The sequence below is a fragment of the Achroia grisella genome, unplaced genomic scaffold, assembly GCF_030625045.1.
Source record: "Achroia grisella isolate CSIRO2021 unplaced genomic scaffold, CSIRO_AGI_Agris_v1 utg841, whole genome shotgun sequence".
NCBI classification, from domain to species: Eukaryota; Metazoa; Arthropoda; class Insecta; order Lepidoptera; family Pyralidae; genus Achroia; species Achroia grisella.
In genome coordinates, this window is record NW_026713039.1 from 1,305,884 (window position 1) to 1,317,141 (window position 11,258).

Sequence of the window (11,258 nt, forward strand, 5' to 3'; positions counted from 1 at the left end):
TATATTATAAGCCTCTTAGTTTTTAATGAGGTTTTGTAATTTACATTTATTATATACTTTTTGCATCACGGCTTCACTGGTTTATAAAGGCGGTAGAATTAATGAAAATATATTTTAGCGGATATTTACGTGATATCTTTGTAAAGATTCATCAGAATCCTTTAAGTAGTTATTGTATGAAAATATAACAGTTATACATACTATAGACATAAACATTTTTCACGTTTATAATATTAGCAAGATGTATATAAATATATATATATATATAACAGAGTATGTTGGACATAATCCATTTGTAAAATTTTGCAATTCAAAGTCCAAGTATGTGTATTTATAAGTTATGATAGAATTGTTAGAAACATATATAATTATGCCTGACCCGAAACTTCTTAGATATTCCTCTGATATTTATTTGCCTTTATAAAATCCTAAACAGCCTATATATATGCGTAGTATTTTACAGTAGTAAACAATAATATATTCAGCTTAAAAGTATAAATTTTAAATAAAATTAGAAGTTAATGAATTTCAGAATATTTAATACAAGTAGCTGTTTAAATGTATAAATTAATAAATCGTTCATAGATATGTATGTGTAATATGTATGTACTGTCTAAATTTTCTACAATAATGAGAATAGGACACGGAATTAGAGTGTTAAACTAGACTTTTAAAGGAACACGGTGAAATATTGAACATATGGCTAAGAAAATTATTTAATATTCAAATGTGTTTTCTACAGGTTTGTGACTGGCCACAAGTAGCTGGATGTGAAACCAGCCCAAATCGTGCACTCCAGAAAGTGGTGGTAATTGCGGTGAAAACAGTACTTCTACAACCACAACCAGTACCACCCCTAGTATCACTACCACAACTAGTACCACACCTAGTACCACTACTACAACTGAAGAGCCATGTGAAACAGAAGCACCGTGCGATGAAGACGCAAGACTACCAAATGGCTGCCCCGTATGTCCCGACGTACACCTGCTCCTACCTGCTGAAGACTGCAGCCAGTTCTACTACTGCGCACACGGAGACAAAGTTATAACAGATTGCCCAGCTGGACTTCACTTCAATCCCGTTTTGCAGGTGAAATATGAAATATTTCCATGGTGCTTATTTATTTAATAATATATTAAAAACCCTTATACAATATATAAGAAGCTTTTAATAATAATAGAGTCTATATAAAATCAATTTGTACGATTTTAGTAGTTGTTAAAAATAGCATTTTATCTCCCTGAAACGCAGAAATTTCACTGATATTCTTTGCTTTTATAAAATTCTCAACAATTACTCATGTATATAATTATACAATAGTAAAGAATAATACATTCAGCTTAAAAGTATAAATTTTAAATAAAATTAGAAGTTTATGACTATGAGAATATTTAATACAAGTAGCTGTTTAAATGTATAAATTAATAAATCGTTCATAGATATGTATGTGTAATATGTATGTACTGTCTAAATTTTCTAAAATTATAGGCATAGGGCACGGAATTAAAGTGTTAAACTAATTTTTTAAAGGAAGACAGTGAAATATTAAACATATGGCTAAGAAAATGATTTAATACTCAAATGTGTTTTCTACAGGTTTGTGATTGGCCACAAGTAGCTGGATGTGAACCGACCAGCCCACCCTGTACACCAGAAAGCGGCGGTAATTGTGGTGAAAGCACTACTACTACTACTACAACCACAACCACACCTAGTACTACTACTACAGCCAGTACCACTACCACAAGTAGTACAACTCCCAGTACGACTACTACTACTAGTACCACCTAGTACCACACCTAGTACCACTACCACAACTGAAGAGCCATGTGAAACAGAAGCACCGTGCGATGAGGACGCAAGACTACCGAACGGTTGCCCCGTATGTCCCGACGTACACCTGCTCCTGCCTGCTGAAGACTGCGGCCAGTTCTACTACTGCGTACTCGGAGACAAAGTGATAACAGATTGCCCAGCCGGACTTCACTTCAATCCTGTCCTACAGGTTAGATACAGCTTAAAAGTATAGGTTTTAAATAAAATTACAATTATATGAATATGAGAATATTTTATGTAAGTAAGTGTGTAAATATAAATACTAATAAATTCTTGATAGATAAATATATTTAAATGTCTATACTATTTACATTTTTTTAAATAATATGTCCTCTCTTAAGCAGGGTATAGAATTAGAGTGTTAACTAAAGTTTTAAAGGAAGACGGTGAAATATTAAACATATGGCTAAGACAAGCGGCCATCAACTGAAAATGATTTAATACTCAAATGTGTTTTCTACAGGTTTGTGACTGGCCACAAGTGGCCGGATGTGAACCGACCAGCCCACCCTGCACTCCAGAAAGTGGTGGTAATTGCGGTGAAAACAGTACTACTACAACCACAACCAGTACCACCCCTAGTACCACTACCAGTACCAGTACCACACCTAGTACCACTACCACAACTGAAGAGCCATGTGAAACAGAAGCACCGTGCGATGAGGACGCAAGACTACCGAACGGCTGTCCCGTGTGTCCCGACGTACACCTGCTCCTGCCTGCTGAAGACTGCGGCCAGTTCTACTACTGCGTACACGGAGACAAAGTGATAACAAATTGCCCAGCTGGACTTCACTTCAATCCTGTCCTGCAGGTGACATATTTGTCAATTTCATAGTGCATGTTTCAATTATAATATATTAAAAGCCTCTTATATAATATACTAGCTGACCCATGCAACTTTGTCTGCATCACACTCACTGGAAAAGGCGAAATATAATGATAAATATATTTTACCTTATTTACGTGATATCTTTGTAAAGATTCATCAGAATCCTTTAAGTAGTCATTGTGTGATTATATATATAACAAACATCCAACTATAGTCATAAACTTTCACGTTTATAATATTAGCAAGATGAGGAGCTTTTAATTGTAACAGAGTATGGACTTAATCCATTTGTAAAATTTTGCAATTCAAAGTCCAAGTGTATTTAAAGTTATGATAGAATTGTTAGAAATATCATTTTATGTCCACGAAACTTCTGAGATATTCCGCTGATATTCTTTGCCTTTATAAAATTCTAAACAGCAACAAATGCATTGTATTTTACAATAGTAAAGAATAATACATTCAGCTTAAAAGTATAAATTTTAAATAAAATTAGAAGTTTATGACTATGAGAATATTTAATACAAGTAGCTGTGAAAATGTAAAAATAGACAAATCGTTCATAGATATATATGTGAAAAATGTATGTATCGTCTAAGTTTTCTAAAATTATAGGCATAGGGCACGGAATTAAAGTGTTAAACTAGACTTTTAAAGGAAGACGGTGAAATATTAAACATATGGCTAAGATAATTATTTCATTTTCAAATGTGTTTTCTACAGGTTTGTGACTGGCCACAAGTGGCCGGATGTGAACCGACCAGCCCACCCTGCACTCCAGAAAGTGGTGGTAATTGCGGTGAAGACAGTACTACTACAACCACAACCAGTACCACCCCTAGTACCACTACCACAACTAGTACCACACCTAGTACCACACCTAGTACCACTACTACAACTGAAGAGCCATGTGAAACAGAAGCACCGTGCGATGAGGACGGAAGACTACCGAACGGCTGCCCCGTGTGTCCCGACTTACACCTGCTCCTGCCTGCTGAAGACTGCGGCCAGTTCTACTACTGCGTACACGGAGACAAAGTGATAACAGATTGCCCATCCGGACTTCACTTTAATCCTGTGTTACAGGTAATTTTTTTTAAGTTAGTTATTACTTAAATGACGGCGATACTTTCCTAATTGAGTAAAGAGATGATTTGCATAGTCATAGTTTATTTATTATATTTTAGTCACTTAATAGTATGATCTTTATTCTTTTATCGCATTCAAGTATCTCTGCACATCCCAAAGGTTTACTGGGAGAGAATTATATACTATTAAGTCCACATTTTGTAACAATCATATTGGTCAATAAAGCAAATAAATAAATCTATAATTCAAAATATTATATATCATATTACCTTAATTAACGAACGTAAAACACTAGTTCACATTTTTGTAGTGAGATACAACAGTAATTTTACTCCATTGAAAGTTTGCCACTTATTTACTTAAGAATGCAATATTCTTATTAAATGACAAAATACAATTAAAATAAGACAAACCTTTTTTATAATACTAACAGAATTAAGACTAGAATAATAGATTATTGGGGTGATGGGGGGGGGGGGGGGGGGAGGCAGAATTATAATACTTTGAAAAAATAGTATATGTGTCTGAACATTGTTTTAGACTAAATTCTTTAATATACATAATATTTCTGCCACAGGTTTGTGATTGGCCACAAGTCGCCGGATGTGAACCAACCATTCCGCCCTGCACTCCTGAAAGTGGTGGTAATTGTGGAGAAAGTACTACTACTACTAGTACCACACCCAGTACCACTACCAGTACCAGTACCACACCTAGTACCACTACCACAACTGAAGAGCCATGTGAAACAGAAGCACCGTGCGATGAGGACGCAAGACTACCGAACGGCTGCCCCGTATGTCCCGACGTACACCTGCTCCTGCCTGCTGAAGACTGCGGCCAGTTCTACTACTGCGCACACGGAGACAAAGTGATAACAGATTGCCCAGCTGGACTTCACTTCAATCCCGTTTTGCAGGTGAAATATGAGTTATTAAATGCAATAATTGCTATTCAGAATTAAGACTAGTATAATAGATTACTGGGGAGGGGGGGCCAAATTATAATACTTTGAAAAAATAGTATATGTACCCGAACATTGCTTTTAGACTAAATTCCTTAATATACATAATATTTCTGCCACAGGTATGTGATTGGCCACAAGTCGCCGGATGTGAACCAACCATTCCGCCCTGCACTCCCGAAAGTGGTGGTAATTGTGGAGAAAACACTACTACTACCACTACTACTAGTACCACACCGAGTACTACTACCACACCTAGTACAACTACTACAACTGAAGAGCCATGTGAAACAGAAGCACCGTGCGATGAGGACGAAAGACTACCGAACGGCTGCCCCGTATGTCCCGACGTACACCTGCTCCTGCCTGCTGAAGACTGCGGCCAGTTCTACTACTGCGTACTCGGAGACAAAGTGATAACAGATTGCCCAGCCGGACTTCACTTCAATCCTGTGCTGCAGGTGAATTACGCGTTATTTAAATGAGATCTAATTGCTATGGTTGTCAAATGTCAATTAAGACTAGTATAATAAGATTCCGCGGGCTATTCGGAATCAAATATACCAAGCAGATTTATCATTATTAATTATAGCATTCACTACAACCTCAATATCTCCTACCTTATTATATTATTATATATATTGTCAGCTATGAAAAGTAAGCTTCACATTTATTATCATTACTTTCTCTATCCTAGCCCCCATGCTTACGTAAACATTTCTCAATTAATGTATTGTTTTTTTAAAAAAGACAATGTGAGGGTTGCCATTCGTGTAAAAAAGTAAATTACTACCGATGACGTAATCATCATACAGACTCTCCCACACCCATGTCATCCATGTGAAAATAAGCAATGAAAATGGCTGCCCCGTATGTCCCGACGTATAGTGCTTACGTGAAATACAGTTCTACTACTGTGCACACGGAGACAAAGTTATAACAGATTGCCCAGCTGGACTTCACTTCAATCCCGTTTTGCAGGTGAAATAAGTTTTTAAACTATTATTCTTAATTTATAATACTTTGAAAAAATAGTATATGTACCCGAACATTGCTTTTAGACTAAATTCCTTAATATACATAATATTTCTGCCACAGGTATGTGATTGGCCACAAGTCGCCGGATGTGAACCAACCATTCCGCCCTGCACTCCCGAAAGTGGTAGTAATTGTGGAGAAAACACTACTACTACCACTACTACTAGTACCACACCGAGTACTACTACCACAACTAGTACCACACCTAGTACCACTACTACAACTGAAGAGCCATGTGAAACAGAAGCACCGTGCGATGAGGACGGAAGACTACCGAACGGCTGCCCCGTGTGTCCCGACTTACACCTGCTCCTGCCTGCTGAAGACTGCGGCCAGTTCTACTACTGCGTACACGGAGACAAAGTGATAACAGATTGCCCAGCCGGACTTCACTTCAATCCTGTGCTGCAGGTGAAATATTTGTTGTTTTACACAAGTGATTTACTGCTCAGACTTAAACGAAATGATAGTGAGATCTAATTCAGTTGACTCTCCAAAAACTTTGGTTGTCAAATGTCAATTTATATTTCTGATTAATTCGTCGGTGAGGGAAATACGAACTATACGAGAGATGATTTTAAAATTCCGCGCAGTCTATTCGGAATCAAATATACCAATGCGAAATTGCCCATATTTCGCATTATTAATTGTAGCATTCACTACAACATCTCACCGATCAATATCTCTGACTACTCTTATTATATTATTATATATATAATGTACTTATGAACTATGAATAAAGTTCAGCTTCACATTTATTATCATTACTTTCTCTATCCAATAGTAGTTTGGAAGAGATCTAAGCAAGATCACATACGTTTTCAGTTTATGTAAATTTATAATTCTAATTATTTTCCCTTATATGATTCTGTATAGACTTTAAATAAATAAAAAAAATATTATGTGTATATAATAAGTCAAGAATACCAAACATACTTTTTGGATAAAATACTTAATATTTCTTCTACAGGTTTGTGACTGGCCACAAGTCGCCGGATGTGAACCAACCATTCCGCCCTGCACTCCTGAAAGTGGTGGTAATTGTGGAGAAAACACTACTACTACCACTACTACTAGTACCACACCGAGTACTACTACCACAACTAGTACCACACCTAGTACCACTACTACAACTGAAGAGCCATGTGAAACAGAAGCACCGTGCGATGAGGACGGAAGACTACCGAACGGCTGTCCCGTATGTCCCGACGTACACCTGCTCCTGCCTGCTGAAGACTGCGGCCAGTTCTACTACTGCGCACACGGAGACAAAGTGATAACAGATTGCCCAGCCGGACTTCACTTCAATCCTGTGCTACAGGTGAATTATGCGTTTTTTAAATCCAATAATTGCTATTCATAATTAACACGAATATAATAGATTTTTGAGGGTGGCAAAATTATAATACTTTGAAAAAAAATAGCATATTATTATGTGTCCGAACATTGCTTTTAGATTTAATTCTTTAATATATATAATATTTCTGCCACAGGTTTGTGACTGGCCACAAGTCGCCGGATGTGAACCGACCAGCCCACCCTGTACTCCAGAAAGTGGCAGTAATTGCGGTGAAAGCACTACTACTACAACAACCAGTACCACCCCTAGTACCACTACCACAACTAGTACCACACCTAGTACCACTACCACAACTGAAGATCCATGTGAAACAGAAGCACCATGCGATGAGAACGCAAGACTACCGAACGGTTGCCCCGTGTGTCCCGACGTAGACCTGCTCCTGCCTGCTGAAAACTGCGGCCAGTTCTACTACTGCGTACACGGAGACAAAGTGATAACAGATTGCCCAGCCGGACTTCACTTCAGTTCTGCATTACAGGTAAACTATTTATAATGTATAAATATTTAAAAGCCAAAGTTTCAAGCCTATCTGTCTAAACGGTGTAATGCTTCCAGTCTGCTCCGATTTTCGGTACCTCGATTCAGTTATTCAGAACAATGCCGACATAGACCGCGATATAAGGCACAGAATTGTAAGGCACGGGATGGATGAAATGGCGACAGGTCTCGGGAACGATATGCGACCACCGAATGCCCTTGAAACTAAAGGGTAAAGTTTATAAATCTATCATAGGTCCTGTCATTTTGTATGGATCTGAATGTTAGGCCGTACGGGACGGACGAAAGGCATGTGAATATGGCAGAAATGCGAATGTTGAGATGGATGTGTGGGGTCACCAGAAATGACAGTATAAGGAATGTGTAAGGAATGAGGAAGTTTGAAAGTTGCGCCCGTTATACAAAAGTTGCGAGGTAGATTGAGCTGGTATGGGCATGTTATGCGGAGGAACGAGGATCATGTCTTATGTAAAGTGAAAATATGAATGTGGATGGATGTAAAGGGAGGGCACGTCCTAAGAAAAGATGTATGGTTTGTGTGAAAGATAATATGGATAAAAGAAGAGTATGTTCAGATATGACGACCGATAGAGAGCAAGAGAGAATGACATACTGCGCCGACCACAAATAATGAGATAAAGGCAAGGCAATGATGAATAATGAAATATTTAAAAGCCAATTCATTACGAAGTAAATAAACTGGCTTTTAAAAAAAAGAAATTCAATTGCGTTTCGTGCTAGTACTTTTCAAGTGATTGAATCTATATGTCCTACATGATTTTGATTTGGTTTTTCAATTGATTGATTCTATATACTGAACGTTTAAACGTAATTCTTAAAAATATTATACAAATTATCAATAAAAATTTCTTTACTACTTGACGTTTATATTTTTGCGACTAAAATGCCTAAATGATCTCAAAGTTATGATATGTCAAATCTACTTTCATCTAGTTCTTGGGGGTGATTTCGAGATTAGAAGAACTGACAACATAACTCAAAGTCTAGTGGTATTATTTTCAAACAAATGTATATATATTTAGATTCCATATCAGATGTACAGCATTCATTATCAAATTCAAATTTGCGAAGAATGCTTGTGGGGACCTCTGACAGCATATGCTATAGCAATTTTGTCAAAAGCAAATTGTGTACTCACTGTTCGTAACTGAAAAAAGACCAGCCAGAGTATGGCGGGTAGAGTATCATAAGGTCTTTTTTTTTTGTTTAATATATAGTTAATTATCATTGCAGAATGCTGAACATCTATGACTATGGAATCTAAACATATAAATAAAATTATTATAATTTTTTTGTTGATTTATATAAAAACAAACTCGTGTTTCTTCCACAGGTTTGTGACTGGCCGCAAACAGCCGGATGTGAACCGACCAGACCTCCTTGTACCACAACCACTACGTCAGGGAACTGCGTGTAAATTAATATAATAACTAGCAAATATTACAACATAGGACAAAATTGCAATACTACATACACGGAATATCCAAAACAATTGCCAGATTCAGCGATTTATTTATTTATTTCCGTTGCTTTACACAATTACGGTACACAATGAATTATTTCATACACATAACATGCACCTCTTAGGCACAGCAACGTGTAAGAGAGGCGGATGTTTTAAATACCATACTAATCAATATCGTACAAATACTCTTCAATATTGTAATAAGCTTTATTCATCAACATTTGTGTTAATTGGATAATAAATTTATTATATCTATTCTCATTTTTTATAATATCAGGTAATTTATTTTATATTTTTATTGCCATGGAATAGGGGAATTCAAATATCTACCAAATCACGTGTAGCAAGTATGTACAAAGGTTAAATAAATGTAAATGATTATTTTAATAGCAAAGTTAAATAGTATTATTCTTTTATACCACCTACGCACCTGACTTTCACTGTTGTTTGCATATATTTATATATATATTGTGTATCTTTTACATAGTATAAAATAAAGTCGCTGTCGTTGTCTGTCCGTCCCTATGTGTGCTTAAATCTTTAAAACTACGCAACGGATTTTGAAGCGGTCTTTTTAATAGATAGAGTGATTCTAGAGGAAGGTTTATATATATAATACATGTACACCCGTGCGAAGCCGGGGGGAGTCAGTCATACTCGTGAACGGGTGCTGCTTGTAGGGACTGGTCTGCTCTAATCACTATGATGTTTGTTATGTATTCAATATTTTTTACTCTTTCACGCAAAAATTATGAATGGATTTTGATGTAACTTTACAGTAATATATAGCTCATACATCAGAATAACATAGACTAGATAATTTAAAAAGATATTATGTAAATTCATCAAAAAGTGTGATGCAGACAAAGTTGCGCGGGTCACCTAGTATACCTAATATAATAACTCAGGACTATTCACACAGCGCCATCTAGTCACACGCTAAGCAGAGCTTGTGTTATGAGTAGGTACTAGACAACTGACACAAATACATAATTATCAAACAATCATACTCATGAATACAAATGTTTGTACCGTGCAAGGAATCGAACCCACGACCATCGGCATATATATTTATATATATAAAATACATAGTATAAAATACTGTATACTTAAACAAAAACTAGATTTTGAAAAACTCTTTGGAGTTTATATATATAAACTTAATCGATTTATTATGCGATTTTGAATTGGAATGTATTCTACGCAAAATTGAAATTCAAAATTGTAATATATTATACATCAGAATCATGTATAAAAACAAAAACTAGTTTGAAAACACTCTTTGGAGAACAACTTAATCGATTTATATGCGATTTTCATTAATGTATTCTAACAAGATTAATTCAAATATGTATTTTATCATATCTGTATACAAACAAAAACTAGTTTGAAAACACTCTTTGGAGAACAACTTAATCGATTTATATGTGATTTTCATTAATGTATTCTAACAAGATTAATTCAAATATGTATTTTATCATATCTGTATACAAACAAAAACTAGTTTGAAATCAATTTTTGGAGCTAAATCGGTACCATAGACTCAACAAAGCTAGGCGCTCTCTTTTCATAGAATCTTCAAAGTTATCAACAATCGTGGATTAAAAGTAATAGCATTAACACGTTAATATATAATCGTATGATTACTCAACTGTTTATGTGTATTTGTATTTAAAAGAAGTGCAATGAGGAAAAAAAAAGAAAAAAGGTGAATGAATGCTGATATCTCTTATTTATATATATATATATACTATATATATATATATATATATAGCTATAATATATATATATATTATATATTATATAGCTACCCACCCCGGCTTCGCACGGATGTACATGTATAATATATATAAACCTTCCTCTTGAATCACTCTATCTATTAAAAAAACCGCTTTAAAATCCTTTGCGTAGTTTTAAAGATTTAAGCATACATTGGAACGGACAGACAGCGACAGCGACTTTGTTTTATACTATGTAATGATTCTTTTTATGGATGATAATGGAATAATGCACTCGCCTGCGCTAACAGTTTCCGCTAGCGGAGTGGAGGATAAGATCAGCATGAGATCAGGTCAGTAAGCCCATCGTGACAAATTCACTAGGTATTTATTACGATGGTTTCCAGGGGTAACCGCGTGGAGGTCGACCT

The 11,258-nt window shown here is 35.9% G+C and overlaps 1 protein-coding gene across 1 annotated transcript; it reads left to right on the plus strand.

The window, feature by feature from the left end:
* The first annotated feature begins 25 nt into the window (after positions 1–25).
* LOC131852202 (mucin-2-like) lies at positions 26–9,061 on the plus strand. The gene is made up of 12 exons (XM_059202844.1): positions 26–30; positions 828–1,092; positions 1,600–1,735; positions 1,785–2,008; positions 2,303–2,653; positions 3,395–3,757; positions 4,338–4,679; positions 4,847–5,185; positions 5,823–6,173; positions 6,733–7,083; positions 7,256–7,603; positions 8,978–9,061. Exons 1-12 carry the CDS (start codon positions 26–28, stop codon positions 9,059–9,061), a joined length of 3,159 nt encoding a protein of 1,052 aa, XP_059058827.1.
* The last annotated feature ends 2,197 nt before the right edge of the window (positions 9,062–11,258 follow it).